This window comes from Mandrillus leucophaeus, unplaced genomic scaffold (genome assembly GCF_000951045.1).
Source record: "Mandrillus leucophaeus isolate KB7577 unplaced genomic scaffold, Mleu.le_1.0 Scaffold136, whole genome shotgun sequence".
Lineage (NCBI taxonomy): Eukaryota > Metazoa > Chordata > Mammalia > Primates > Cercopithecidae > Mandrillus > Mandrillus leucophaeus.
In genome coordinates, this window is record NW_012101321.1 from 1383749 (window position 1) to 1399519 (window position 15771).

The 15771-nt window shown below is 39.6% G+C and overlaps 1 protein-coding gene across 1 annotated transcript in view; it reads left to right on the forward strand.

Annotated features, from left to right (window-relative positions):
• Positions 1-329: 329 nt before the first annotated feature.
• Positions 330-15771, forward strand: part of GATB (glutamyl-tRNA(Gln) amidotransferase, subunit B) — an 84958-nt gene continuing 69516 nt past the window's right edge. Inside the window, exons 1-2 of the mRNA XM_011973232.1 lie at positions 330-539; positions 2459-2609. Of these exons, the coding sequence (XP_011828622.1) occupies positions 364-539; positions 2459-2609 (327 nt within the window). The 5' untranslated portion in view covers positions 330-363. The remainder of the gene's footprint in view (positions 540-2458; positions 2610-15771) is intronic.

A 15771-nucleotide genomic window follows, 5' to 3' on the forward strand; every position in this document is an offset into this window, starting at 1 on the left:
GGTCATTTACTTCCCCTTGCAAGGTTAACTGGGTTATAAAATTCCGGCAACGCTTCTTAGCACCAAGCACCAAGTACTCACACTCAAACTCATACATACACGCTCAGAGCCACAAGCCTCTCCAACTCCCCGCTAGGAGGAGTCACACCTCCCCACCCTGAAACCCTCCCACCCTCTCCTCTATTTCTCTTTCCCTCCCCTCTCTGCCGGGTTCCGGCAGGTTTCGAATCACCACGCTCGCCGGGAGTAGTAGTCTTCCGGTCCGAGCCTATAGCGTTTTTAATACAGTTTCAGAACTACGCTTCCCAGGGAGCCTCGCGGCACAGTGTGACTGAGTCACCTGACCAAGACCCTGGCGTTACAATGGCGGCGCCCATGCAGCGCTGGGTCGGCCGTGGAAGACATTGGACTTTCGCCCGGGTTGACGGCGGTTCTTGCCACCGAAGAGAGGCTCCGACTGGGTCCACATCCAACCGGATTAGGGGACGGAGCTCAGTGGCTCAGCAGCCCCTCTACACGACCCAGAAGCCGAGGAAAGGGTATTCTGTTTCATACCATTTCTGCCCACCTAACTGTAAGGTGGAACTGCAGGACTGGGGAAAGGATGGCAATTACAGCCCAGCTTCTAGACGTTTTGACTGACGGGAGGGCGTTGAGTTATAACCTGGAGCCCCGAAACCTAAATAAAAGCACAAAACAGGCCCTCTATCAGCTCCGCCCCCATATATAAACCACTATTTTCAAATAGACGTAGTTGGGGAATTCGCGAGTGTAAAATAGCAAGTATTTTCTTGAAGGCTGCACAGACAGAAGAGTGGATTCGGTCATCTTACTAATAGCACTAGCAGTGGGGACGGTGACACGAGAAGCGGGATCATATGTAGCTGATTTTATTTAGCGCTAATATGGGCCGGCAGTGTTCTAAAGGGAGAAAGGGAGCCTTTACCTACAAGCTCTGGGTAGTGGTGGGTTATTGTCATTAGTCAGAAAACACTAGCTAGCTGTGCAGGCGTTTTATGTTGAATATGTGTGTCTAGACCTAGGAGGACGCAGCCAAAAGAAGAGGTACTCCCTCGGATTATATAGAGAGTTTTACTTATTTGGCCAGATATCCCCTGAACAGCTGTTTATGCTTCATTATGTAAGAATTAAATAGTTTCTCTTTAAATACAGAAACATATGGCAAGTTTCTAATATTTTGTTTATTCTTTGAGACTGGTTGGCATTATTTTTACTTTCAGTTGGAGGAACAGAGGGAAATTGTCCTGAAAGAAGTATTCAGTTTTGTATTCTTTTCGTGAATTAGATTGTTTCCCTGTGAATGGAAAGAACATTTTTTCTCTCATGTAATGGAACTGCAAAAATACTCTGAATGATGCTTTACTGCATGCAGAATTTCTAACGAGTTCTTTCTTTAATTCACCTCCCTTGTGGGCTGTGTTTCCAAACTTTAAAAATAAGGACTTATTCTTACAGTACTTCAGATGTAGACCTTTATGTGCTGAAATGATTGAAACAAAACAAAATGATGTAAAATCTGTGTGTGTGTATATATATATATACACACACACACACACATACACACAAAATTGCTTGGGAGAAGAGCAGGATAGGAACATACATGGATTTCACAGGGAATAAGCACATTTATAAGGACCTGGAGAGGCCTTTGTACAGACTCAACAGAGTAGGACTGGCCGGATAAGAGAGATTATTATAGCATTTAATAGCTTCTTAGATTTCATAGCAAATAAGCATGAACAAAGTAACCTGAAATTAGGTCTCAGGAATTGCAAGTGATATGGGGGACCAAAAATATGCCACATCAGATGGTTTAATATGATGGGGTTTAGCAAAATTTTTTCAAGAGTATCATTTAGTGGTGATTTATTATATCTGTGTCTCTCTGGTTATTATACTTGCAAACCATTTTTGTGAAAGGAATTCAAAACATGGTTGCGAATTTCCTTTTTAAATAAGAAATGTGGAACTACTTATCATTATTTCTCTAGTAGTAGAATCTTGCCATTTATGTTAATTCTAAATAATGTGGGAAAGATCAGCTTTCTTCATTTACTGAGTGATTAATTGATAAGGTACAGTTAATTTGTTAAATGCCGCTTTTCACTGAAGTTAGCCAAGCAGTTGTCACCTGATACCCATTTCTACATTGTTTTAAGACACCAAATTGTTCCTTTATTGCCTTCGTGTTTATATCATCAGCCTCCTGATGCCATGTTGTAAATGAATTTTAGTTTGCCAATCTCAGTGTAGGCGCTTATTCTAAATTGTTTTTTATTTAGTCACTGATAAAATATGACATTTTTAATGTAAGGATATAACACTGTAATAAGTTTAAAACACATATAGGAAATTAACATTTGTGGTTTAGACTTACAGAAATTCATTCATGGTGACAAACATAATTACATCTTAACCATTATCTCTTTCTTCTTAGTGAACACAAATGGGCTGCTGTGGTAGGTTTGGAAATTCATGCCCAGATTTCCTCCAACTCTAAACTCTTCTCTGGATCTCAAGTTCGCTTTTCAGCACCTCCAAATTCTTTGGTTTCTTTTTTTGATGCATCTCTACCTGGAACTTTGCCGGTAAGATTTTTATTTAATCCTATTTTCATTAGAAAAATGTTTATTTTATATTGAACATGGAAAATTATTTTCTTATTTTAATAATAACACAACTGTTTGGAAATACTTCTTTAGGGAATTTTGGGTGAAGTGGGATGTATTAAATGTTTTCTAAAGACCCATCTCTGTGATGCTGTTTCTAAGTCTAAACATATTCATACACGTATTCATCACTTCACAAACATTTTAGCATGCCTACTAATATCAGATACTGTGCTATGAGCTGGGTCATAAAGATGAGCCTTGCCTTTAAGGAGTTCAAAAATTAGTAGGGGAGATGTGTCTTATAAACAAATAGAGGGCAATGTGATTCCTTCTTTGAAGGTAATATGCAGAGGATGGTTTTGAAACCCAGAAAACGGACAACTAATTCAGTAAATGAAAGGACTATTGTGAGAAATTGAGGTAGGGGTACCTTTGGTTATGGAAGTGTTACTAAAGAGGTGGTGGCCTGAGCTATTTCAGTAGCCCAGTAGAATTCAGGCAGATAAATAAGGGAGGAGGAGGAGTCAACTCAAAGGAAGCAGCATATATCACATGATTTTAGTGTAAGGCCAGTAATGATTGTGGTTGTTGCAAATTAAGAAACACTCAATAATGTAGAAAACAGCCATAATATGCAGTGAGTTAACTATTGTTATTATAACTATTGTAATAACTATTAACCACTCATTTTTACTTGATCCTATGGAATGACTGGGCCCAGTATACCCATCAGCAAGACTTTTTGCATATATTTTTAGATAATTGATTGGATTTTTAAGAAAAGTATGAAGGGAACAGTGTAAATGTTTTAGCTAATAAATACCATATGGTCTGTCCAGGACCTATAATATCAACTGTGTTTGGGGTTTCCTGCCATCTTTGGAGGAAATGTGTATCCATGGTGGTGACAAAGGTGGGGAGGGGCAGACATTGTCATGGGTGAATTCCATGCTCTCAAACATTTAAATAAGAGTGGAAGCTGGTTGAGGCCGGGCATGGTGGCTCACGCCTGTAATCTCAGCACTTTGGGAGGCCGAGGCGGGCAGATCACAAGGTAAGGAGATCGAGACCATCCTGGCTAACATGGTGAAACCCTGTCTGTCGTAAAACTACAAAAAATTAGCAGGGCATGGTGGTGGGCTCCTGTGGTTCCAGCTACTCAGGAGGCTGAGCCAGGAGAATGGTGTGAACCCGGGAGGCAGAGCTTGCAGTGAGCCGAGATCACGCCACTGCACTCCAGCCTGGGCGACAGAGTGAGACTCTGTCTCAAAAAACAAACAAACAAAAGACTGGAAGCTGGTTGAACTGAGCACTGGCAGGCTTGCAGAGGCAGAGGTGTACTTTTCTCAGTCACTGACCAAAGTGGAAGATTCTGGGCAGTGCCTCCAGCGTGCCTGCCTCACTCAGCTTTGGTTGTATTGGGGCAGTATCTTTGTCTTGGAACTTTTCTCTTACTCGCATTTTCTGTCAGGGAGGACTCCCATCCCTGCAGACCATATCAAAGAACACCTTTGATGTGCTGCTGGGTCCCTTTGGGAGAAGATAGATGTGGAGATGCACCCTCTTTTTCTTTCTCTGACTTAGAGATCTATCTACAGAAAGATTTTTTGTTTGTTTGAGAAGGGTGATTTTTTTGGTTATAAATATATGACATATTTTTTGGGCAGAGATTCAGATATAGTAGAAATACAGTAATATTTAGACAAGTAAAATGGAAGGCAAGTTGTCATAACACCTCTACATTTTCCCTCCCAGATTCAAAACATTTTTTTCCCATGTGGTAGTTACTTATCAAGCGATTAGGCATAAGCTCTGAGTTGCTCCTAGGTTTCTCCAGCTGTGAGTGTGATGGCTATCAAGCCATACTTATTATAGTTCACTTTAGAAACAGATCCATTTGCAGATAAGCATGTTTTCTGTAAATAGACTCTCCAGTTGTACCTGAATTTGGTCAAAAATTAGAACAAATTAGAAAAATTCAAAATAATTGAAATGCCAACATTTTAATTGCTTTGTAAAACTTGTCATGCACCAAAAAAGAAGGCGCTTGTTCACTGGTAAGCATATCAGTAACACAGTGAAGGTGTTTGAGACATTTGAGTGTTGAGAGCTTGGCTTACACTAATTAAATGGCAGACAAAGTCTGGAAATACAGTTTTGCATGAGCTAGGATTTGTTTTCCTCTTCAGAGCCTACAATGCTTATGGTTTAAGTAGCCTAAATAGGTTATTCTGTAGACAGCAGATCTACCTCTTGTTCAGAAATGTTTCTGCCTTTAAGGGACCTCATTTAGTACGTGAGCAACATTATGCCTAAACTCCCAGAATTAAGCATTGTCACTCAAAACGTTTCAAAATCTATGTATTTACCTCTAAATAGATTTAAAATATACTAAAACCTTTAGACAGTTGTCCTTCCCTAAGCCCTATGGAGATGTATAAAGATGCTCTGATAGCCAGACTCTGCTTAGAACTCCATTTATAACAAACCAATAATTTGAGAATATGTTTGTGCTTCTGAGGATTTTAGTAGAACATTATGTTATTGTTTTGATCAGGTAAACCAAAAATGTAAGTGTGATTCATGATGGTGCTTGAAACTCTTTCTGCCCAGGGCTTATATTGCTGCCTTCTCTCCTACTTCTTCCCTATCCTCTACCTGGCTGATTGTGCCTTCTCACATGGCTGTGTTCTGCCACTTAGCCCTGAAATGTTGGTTTCCCATGCCCTATTCTTTGGATTTCAATTCTTCTGTTACCTGTGTTCCCCTGAGTAATCTTTTTACCCTCAAATAAAGCTCCCCTCTCTCTTTTAGGCAAGAAACCTATATCTATTGTGTCCTACTATACATTTCCATCTGAATGATTCATAAACACCTTAAATTCAGCAGTTACAGTGTTAAGCCTGTTATCTTTTCTCCCCAAAGTTTCACTGCCTCCTGACGAAAGAATAAACCAAAAAGGGAAAATATATATAAGAAGAAGCAAAAATCAGTGGGAAAAGGATAAGTTATTCAACTGATGGTTTTGGAATTGGTTAGCTATTTGGAGAAAAAATATTGCTCATTTCATACATCAAAACAAAGTTCATATATATATAAAATGTAAGTTCAATGTCAAATTAAATCCAAAAAAATCTAGGAGAATATTTGTTTGTCCGTGGGTTGGGGAGAAACTTTGTAGGCATAAAAGCAAGAAAAAACAGCTAATTAGGCAAAATTGATGGCAATTTGACTGCTTTATTCACCCAACATATATTTATTGACCTAGTAATTCTTTTAGGAATCTGTCCTTGGAAAATAAACATGTGGGCAAAGACTTATATGCAGAGATATCTATAGCAGATCTATTTTTAAAGGTAGAAAATTGGAAGTAACCACAATTTCTCAGTGATGGGAGAATCATTGAATAAATTATAATACATCAGTATAGTGCAACATTATGAAGCCACTGATAATGTTTATAATAGACTTTTAGTGGCACAGGAAAATGCTAAAGATAAAAATTCTAGTGAGATGAATAGAATTTTCATGTAGATTACTTAATCTTCTTTGCATCAGTTTCTTATAAAATGGGAATAATTGACTCATTGGATTTATGTGAGAATTAAATGAATCAGTACCTTTAAAACACTTAAGACAGTAATTGCATGTAATAAGTGCTCTTATTAATTAACAGATAATTAACAAGTAATAACAAGCAATTAATTAAAAAGCTCTTAATAATAGGTAAGGTAAATCTTACCTACTAGTATACCCATAATGATTGGTGGCTTTCGTCTTTACAAAGGCTCTCCTGAGTTATTGTGCACAGTTATGTTGCCAGTGAGAGCAAAAGTAAATGCTATACATAACAATTGGTCACTTAACCTTGATTTCACTAGTTAAGTGATCTGCCAACAAAAACTAACCTGGGGTTCTCATCACTTCAGAAATGTATAGAGAATTAAGTAAATAATAAAAACCAATAAAAACTAGTATATTGGATAAAATTGTTTCTGAATTATAAATAATTACTTTGATTGCACAAAAGAAGGCTTATGAGCTTTTTTTCCATCTGTAATTATTTGGAGTGTTTCTGTGGTCCAACATGGTATTGGTACTTGATTTAGTAAAAAATTAGGATTGTTACTTAAAACAATTGTGGTAATGTGTAGTCTTTCTGTAGACATTTCATTCTTCTCTGTCGGTTGTGTCTTCATGTACTCAGCTGGCATATGTTGGATGCCTATGTTATGCTAGCCCTTGTGTAGCTCCAGTGACACAGTTTTGAACTTGGTAGAAGATAGATATGGGTGTTGCCCACATGGAGCATGAGCAAGCAAGCAGGCAGTTGCAGTACCTTCTAATAAACATGTTAGTCATGGAAATACAAGGTGCTTGAGGAGCACATAGGAAGAGTATTCAACACAGATACAAGGAATTGATGAAACTGGCCAAGTAAAAAGTGAATAGAATGTACAAAGACCAGAAGACAAACAACGTGGCTTGCTCTAGAAACTGAAACATTTTCCATGTGTTGTAGCATAGAACTTGAATATGGGCATTGCAAGAGGTGAGGCTAGAGCAGAAAGCATAGCCTGTACCATATAAGCCCTGATAAGGGGTGGGGATCCCATTTACAAAGAGATAAGAAGACATAAGGAGAGTACAGGGCCAGAAACTCCAAGGAAGTGAGTGTTTTGAGGAGGAGGGAATACAAGAACATTGGATGCTACTGAGAGGTCAAGTAAAGTGAGGACTAGGAAGTGCCCATTGGATTTATTAAGAAGGGTATCTTTTGCAAGAACAGTTTGAGTGTGATGGAAACAGAAGGTAGGTGGCAGTGGATTGAGAAATGTCAGGGCATGGAGGAAGAAGAGAGTGTGGGCAAGTGTTTCAAAAAGTTTTACTATGAAGGACAACAGTGCAGCAAGTGAGAGGAGACATGGAATCAAGAGCAAACATTTATTGGTCATGTCTTTCTTAACATTGGAGAGACTTGGGAATGTTTAAATGCTGATGAGTTATATAGTCTATGATAATGTACACTTAAAATGTGTTTAAGAGGATAGATTGCATGTTAAGTGTTCTTACTGCAGTAAAACAAAATTTTTTAAAAATGCTGATGAGAAGGAGCCAGTGAAGAAGGGGTGGTGAAAGACAGGAGAGGCTTTTGGTTAATATGGCCAACTGAACACATGCATTTTAATCCATCCTCTCTGTAACCCAAAGAAACCCCACTGAAATGATAGTGAAAGAATGCAAATGTGATAAGCCTACAGAAGAATGGGAGAGGAGACAAGAGTGTGTGAGAGAGAGATGGTAGGTGGAGGAGGGCCTCACTTTGCAGAGCAGGATGCACTGTGACCTAAGCGCCTGCAGGAAGGGACTCTAGTGAGACCTGAGATGATGTGTCCTACACAACCTTAAAAACGCTCAGGATGTGGGGGCGTCAAGTATTGTGGAAGGCTGGCTGAGGTGAAAACAAAGGGGTTAGTCAGTGTCTGAGTACAGAGCAGTGAGATCTGAGCTTCTCTACCTGACCCTGGGCAGCTGCCCTACCCCCACCGGAATTTATAGTCTTTGGAGAAATTCAGCTCATGACACACTTTCCCTGAGGCCACCAGTCAGAGCGAAAGGCGGTGTCAGACAGCATCTGTAGCGAACTCCAGGACCTGCCTAGTTCTTTTCCTGCCCCAATGTGGGAACTCAGGTGGCCTGGTGTGTCCATCTCTCCTCTTCCCCTCCTCCCGCAAGCAAGAATCTGCAGGAGCTTCTTTGAAGATTGTGTGACCCTAGTGGGAAGAACATGAGATATTGACATGGTGGGAGGTCTCTCAATTTTAAAAAATCTGTCTGGCCACCTGGTTGCTTAAGAGTGAAGACCACTGACAAACAAGCCCCGGGCATTTACATGGGACTTTTAATTGGCATTTTAGTATCTTACTTTAAAATATAGATTGAGAGCCAAAAATCACCAGACACTTGAGGAGATTCTCCAACATGATAGACAAAGCCCAAAATAAAAAAGAAAGCTAAAGGAAATAGGAGGCTGTAAATAATGCACAGGGTAAAAGAATACTTAAAAAATTAATAGCTTTTATAAATGTCCTCAGAGAGATAAGGGAAGGTAGCTGCATCTTTGAAACAGGAACATAATATTACTTTTAAAAAATGAACAAACAGGATAAAAACGAGCTCGTAGAAATTAAAATTATGGTGCCTCTCCTTCCCCTAGGAAAGTTAGAAAATAATGTCAAGAAAATCTTCCAGAAATCAAAACCAATGTGCAGTACATTGGACAATAGAAGAAAAAAATAAGCAAATTAGAGAATCAATCCAGGAAGTTCAGCATCTGATTAATAAGAGACTCGTGAAAAAATAGAAAACAGACTCGAGGAAACTCTCAAACAAAACACATGGATTCACATGGATTAATTTCCCAGAATTGAAGAACATATATCTCTAAATGGAAAGGGCCTGCCAACTACCCAGCATGAGGGATAAAAATAGTCTCACATAAAGTCATGTCAAGAAATTTATTAACACTGGGAATAAAGTTAAAGTCCTAAAGCTTACAGAGAAGAAAAATATAATCAGGTCCACATACAAAGGACTGGGAGTCAGACATCAGACTTCTCGACAGCAGCACTTACACCTGTAAGAGAATGGAACCGTGCCTTAAACATTCTTAGGGGAAAAAAATTATAATTCTAACCTAGAATTCTGTACCCAACAGTGTCAATCAGGTATGACAGTAGAAGAATGATATTTTCAGAGAGATTCTCAAAAAGTTTGCCTTTCATTATCCCAGGAACCTGCTGGAATAGTAGAGAAGTTTCAGGTTGCCAGCTCTACCATGAGACCTGTTGGAAGAGGAGGAAGGTGGCTCCAGAATAAAGAATTCCAGGAAAAAAATGAGAGTAGGGAATTAGCAGGTATATGATTTGTGTGGAAAAAAGGTTTCCATACAATTTAGCCTTTAGAGGAATGAGCAATAGATACATAAAAAATGAAGCACATGAAAAAAATGAAGGATTTAGCAAGCCTTTCTAGGAAGAACAAAATGTTCAAGAAAGGAAATATAATCATAGTATTTTATTAGCTTAGGAGAGAAACATTTAAATAATAATAGAAACACCAGCTACCGATTTAATAAAAACTGTGATATAACTTGGAGATTGGGAAAGAAAAGAACTAAATTCTTACCTACCATAATTGGAAGTCATGTTCTAAATTGGTAAAGCAAGAAAAAAGTAACCTAAGTATAGGCTGTAGAACATTTTTGGCCACTGATTAGAGGCCTCTTCTTTTCAGGCCTTAAGCTAGTAGATGGGTTTTATTTTGTTGTGTTTTTCTTTGGTGGTGAAGTGGGATATGGGATTGTTACTGTGTTTTGTTTTGTTTTTTAATTAGGTGATGGGTAAATGATTTGGAGCTCCCAAAAGACAGATTAGTAGTCAAAAGCATTTTTAAAAACAAGATTTATTTTTATTTTATATACAAGATAGCATTAGGTACTAATCAAACATTACCTGTACTGGCATCTCAGCCTTCTGCTGGTAAAGTTTTTTTTTGTTTGTTTTTTGTTCTCAAAGTCCAAATAATGAAGCCCGTACCACACCCCTGTTCTCACAACTCTTACCCTTACCCTGGTTTTAGGAGAAATAGACTTAAACGCACATTCTAGATCCATCCATACTCAAGCTCATGCATGTGATGGGTCTGTCTGCTTCCCTGGGGGAGACGTGACCTACCATCCTTTTTTCTGCCTGACTTTATGGACTTGTATGTTACCCAACTTACCATGGTAGGATTTTTAGGGAGTGGGTATATTTTATTTTTGGATAGAAATATAATTTAGCAGCTGGACACAGTGGCTCATGCGTATAATCCCAGCACTTTGGAAGGCTGAGGCGGGTGGATGGCTTGAGCCCAGGAGTTGGAGACCAGCCTGGGCAACATGGTGAAACCCTGTCTCTACAAAAAAAAATACAAAAATTAGCCAGGCGTGGTGGGGTATGCCTGTAGTCTGCTACTTGTGGGGTTGAGACAGGAGGATCACTTGAGCTTGAGAAGTGTACCACGGCACTCCAGCCTGGGTGACAAAGTGAGACCCTGTTTTAAAAGAAAAGAAAAGAAAAAATATATAATGTAGCAAGCTTGGGTAAATTCTTGTGATAAAGTAAGATATAAAAATATTGCAAAATGTCTCATATTGTTATTCTCTTACCTTGTAACTTACATCAGTTATCTCTTAGAAATGGAATGGGGTAAGTCTTGGGAGTCCATGTTCTTAAAACAAGTACACTGTGTCATTGTGACAGTTTATCAGGTCTGTCTTTTTTCCAGATTAAGGAAGGATTGTCACATGGCAAATGGCCAGGAGCCTTGGCCAACAGGTGATGGATTTTCCAAAGGTCCCCTGGCACAGGCAGATTATTTAAAAATAGGAAAATAAATACCAGACAAGACAGCTCAAAGATCCAAAGGGGGTTGCTGCCAGGGAACAGGACGGGACCTAGGAAGAGGTGGGACAGGGGACTGCTGCTTTTCATGATCAGGTATTTAAAAATACATGTCTGTGATATTTTGTTTAAAAAACTTAAGTTAGGCCGGGCGCGGTGGCTCAAGCCTGTAATCCCAGCACTTTGGGAGGCCGAGACGGGCGGATCACGAAGTCAGGAGATCGAGACCATCCTGGCTAACACAGTAAAACCCCGTCTCTACTAAAAAGTACAAAAAACTAGCCGGGCGAGGTGGCGAGCGCCTGTAGTCCCAGCTACTCGGGAGGCTGAGGCAGGAGAATGGTGTAAACCCAGGAAGCGGAGCTTGCAGTGAGCTGAGATCCGGCCACTGCACTCCAGCCTGGGCGACAGAGCAAGACTCTCCATCTCAAAACAAAAAAAAACTTAAGTTAGGTTTAAAGGAATAAAGATATAAGGGGGAGGGAATTATTGATAGAATAAGGTTCCTGAGAAAGCAGACAATGTCTCCGGAGCCATGGAGAAGGAGCCCTCTCCCACTGTAACCCCCGAGGGGAATGTGTGCCCCTCCCCTCCAGGTGCGAGGAAGTGTTGAGGTTTGGTTGTGAAAGGTTGAGGAAACACCTCTGATTTTTTTCATTTTCTAGCAAATATTGCTTCTTACATCTCACTCTGCTTTTGGGTACCGTTTTCTTCCTTTGTTGGTGGCTCTTGCATTCCAGGTCTGTGGGTAATGAACTCTCTTGGTCTGTGTGTGCCTCCAGCTGTTTCTGTTTCCCCCTCACTCTGGAATAATAGTATAGAATTCCAACTTGACATTTATTTCCCCTTGGCACTTGAAGACGTTTTTCCATCGTCCTCCGGCATCTGTGATTGCTGATGAGAAGTCTGCATCCCTTGTCAGTGCTCTGTTTTGTTTCTCTGATAGCTTTAGCCAGGGTGTGTCCAGATGTGAATTTGTTTTTATTTATTCTGCTCAGTGTGATTTTTAACTTAAGTACTGTACCCTGGACTATGGAGGTATCTCTATGGAATGAATTCCTGGTGGCCTCTGCCAGGGCCCATTGGGCTTTATTGAATGAACTGGTTTCTATGTTAATTTCTTGGCCCCCAACTGCCACACAGCTTAGATAGTGCCAGCATCAAGCTCCACACATCCAAGCCAGGAACAGGGTCAAGGGCTCAGATTTCTCAAGACTCTGTTTCACCTATGGCCTGAGGCGGCTGGCCTCCTCCATAGCAACCCCTCCAGTTAGTGGCAAAAGATTTTCTAAATGGACTAATATTTTTTGGCTCACAGCTTTATGCAGGAAGCCATACCAGCTCCCTACGACATGGGCTCATGGCCTTGACTTCTGCCCCCAAGGTGCTTTAAATCACTGACATCTGATGTCTCATCAGCCCAGTTAACAATAATAATGGTAGTAAAATCAACTGCCATGTACCAAGTGCTTACCATGTGGCAGGCACTGTTCTAGGTGCTTTATATGTATTCACTTATTTTAACCTCGTAACAACCCTACCAGGCAGTTGCTGTCCTTATCACAGTTAGAAAGTGAGTAGAAAATGTGCTGTCCTGTCTCTCCTCATTACCCCTGTTGTCACATGGCTTTAAACTACCTTTACTTCTGTGACCCCAGGGCATTTTCTTGCTTGCTTTGAGCTTGGCTCTGGGCATGTACACATCTGTGTATTTGTAAATTTATATGTATATATAAATGTATGTGTGTATAAATAGAATACTTCATTTCTTTCTCCTGTCTCCATCTCCCTATTCCCCAGCATGACTGGAGCACACCTGCTGTCTTGACCAACCCCCTCCCCGTTCTGATTAGTGACCCTTATTCTGAATGTTTTTTTAGGATCTTTTTATTTTCTTATTTTCCCTTAGTTTTAGAATTTTGTGGAAGCCCATCATAAATCTTCAGGATGAAAAGGTCAGCCAGCCCATTTCACTGCTCATAGGCAGGATTACAGCTACACTAAGGACAGCATTCTTTGTTTTTATTAGCAGGGATTCAGCTTCACTCATTATTTTGACCTAGTGAAATCTCTTTACTGTGGTGCAGAGCCTTCCTTAATTGATTAAGGAATTATTCATCTGTAGATCCATAGACAGGATCTTAGGGTGTTTGCTTAAAGTTAGTTATTTCCTATTTAACAATATCATTCCAATTTTTTGACTTGTAATACTTTGTATATGGATGTGAAATGGGAAGAAAAATAAGAAAGAAATTTATTTGTTTGGTAAAATGTCATGCGATTTACAGTTCTGTTTGTTTCATAATTGGCCAAATAATATTTCCAGTAATGGTGAGATTTCAGCAAAGAATCAAGCTTGTTTGAAATGTATGCATGTGCAGACCCATGCTTACACACACACACACACACACACACTCACTTTTTGTGATCAGAAATACTTGCCCTCTCCTGGTGTTAGTTCCCATGCAGGAGAGAGGGGAGAGGACACCGTCGGCTCTGCCGTAGCTGGCTGGTAGGAATGCTCATTGTGGCACAGTAGATAACTCCTGATAATCAGGCTGCACTACATTCGATTAATAAGAAAGGAGGAACTCTGCTCTTGTTTTGCTTGTCTGAAAACTCTTATCTGTATGTAACACAGAACTCCCTAGCAACTGTGAATGCCTCTTGTTTCCAGAACTGGGGAAAAGACCATAAAAGCTGTTTTTCACACATATATGCAAGAACATTCTCCTCTTTTCTCAGTATCAGCCTGTCTAAAAAAGCATTCAGGGCTTTCCATATCAAAGGTATTTAGAATTGCCCCTGGAAGCTATGGAATGAAAACAGGAATGTTGTTTACCACATTTTACAAAACTTTCTTTTATTCACAAGAGTGCATACTATTATGAGCCAGAATAAGGGGAATGAACAGGGGAAGAAATATGATGTGAATAAATATGATGTGTTGTCTGCCCTCTGGGAACTAACAAACAATGCGAATGTTGTGCTTTCTGCTGGAGATTCCTTCTGGAACATATGTATGCCGATTGCAGCAGAACGGGTCTTGCCTCCCTAAAGAAATGGTGATGTGAATGCTTTTCTGAAGTACTTTGGAATTTATTTTTTAGATTCCTTATGACATTTCACTCAAACTAGGTAAATCTGCAGTATTCTGACTCTGAACATAGAAGATATTGGTGATAACTTTTGTTTTGAAGAACCTACTAGATTTAGAAACACTTGACTAGTCTAGGGAGCCTCAGGCTTTCTGAAATGTTTTTCTGACCCTTAATTCTAAACATAATTATAAAAGTTGTTTTTAATTCAAAATGTAGAAATGAAACGGAAATTGAAGATAGCATCATTAGGGAGGTCTTTAAATACATACATTTATAATCAGATCTATATTTATCTCTCTCTCCATTCACACGTAGATGATGTTTAGTTATTTAACTAAGAAGACAAAATGTGACCATTTTCTATGAAATTTCTTTCCATTTCAATGATTTGCTTTAATGTAATCTGAAAGATTTATAATTACATTGTATGCTCAGACTTGCTTCTTGCCAGTCACTCTCCAAATCACTTCTATAGTTATCCTCCATGCTTTTGAGAGTGAGGTGTTACAGGGATGAGGTGTTTTGTATAGTGACCCTTGTCACCCTAAAAGAGGTATATGTCTGTGAGCTCATACCCACAAATGTGGAAGGTTCCTTTTCAGCTCTCACTCTTGTGATGGTCTAAACCTGCCGTATAACTTCGTTAACTGAATGTCTCCCATGAACTCAGTGACTCATGACGATGATGACTTTCACGTTCAGCAGGCAGCATGATCTCACCTCCCTCCCTGTGGGAAGCATTTGACTCCTTCCCTGCCATGGATCTTTTTCTAACTTTCAGTGGGTTCTTGAAAGCCTCTCTCTTCACAGCCATTTTCACTTCCCCACCTCTCTACCAGTTTTGCATGCAATATTCCCCACCTGAAACCTAACCAGATTAATAGTAATGCTTCTACTCTTTTTATTTTTATTTTTTTTAGAGACTGGGTCTCACCATGTTGCTCAGGCTACTCTTTAACTCCTGGGCTCAAGCATTCCTCCTGCCTCCGCCTCGCAAGGTGCTGGGATTATAGGCAGGAGCCACCATGCCTGGCCTCTACTTTCTATCAATATATATTTGTTTCATACAGTTGACTGAACATCTTTTTATGTTTTATGTGTGTTGTTCATAAGGATTTCTGTGTTTTATTATAAGCTTCTAAAAGAGCAGTTCATGTATCTTTCTTGGTCCACTTGACAGTACCTTGCATAGAACATGTGTATAGCACCCCTAATAAATATTTCCCTATATACTTGCATACACTTACATACGCACACATGGGGCATCCATATGAAAGGACTTTCCTGTCTAAAACCCTTTAGCTATTTTTTAAACTTCTTTATGGGTCTCTTGTCCTGGCTGAACATAAGACAACCTTTTCTTGATTACCCAAGCTTATCAACAACATCAGTTATTGCTCAGTGTTGTAATGGTGCCTTCAAGGTCTATTGAGATGTGTAAAGCTTTTTGATCCTACAGTAAATGGCTAAAGATAGCCATTGTTTTGAGGTTTCATAGTACAGTGTTTTTCCCTGCTTTTATAGTTACCTGTTCCTCACCAGGTTTTTAAAGCTGCTGTCAGTATATTTGGCTCTAGGAATCCCTATTTG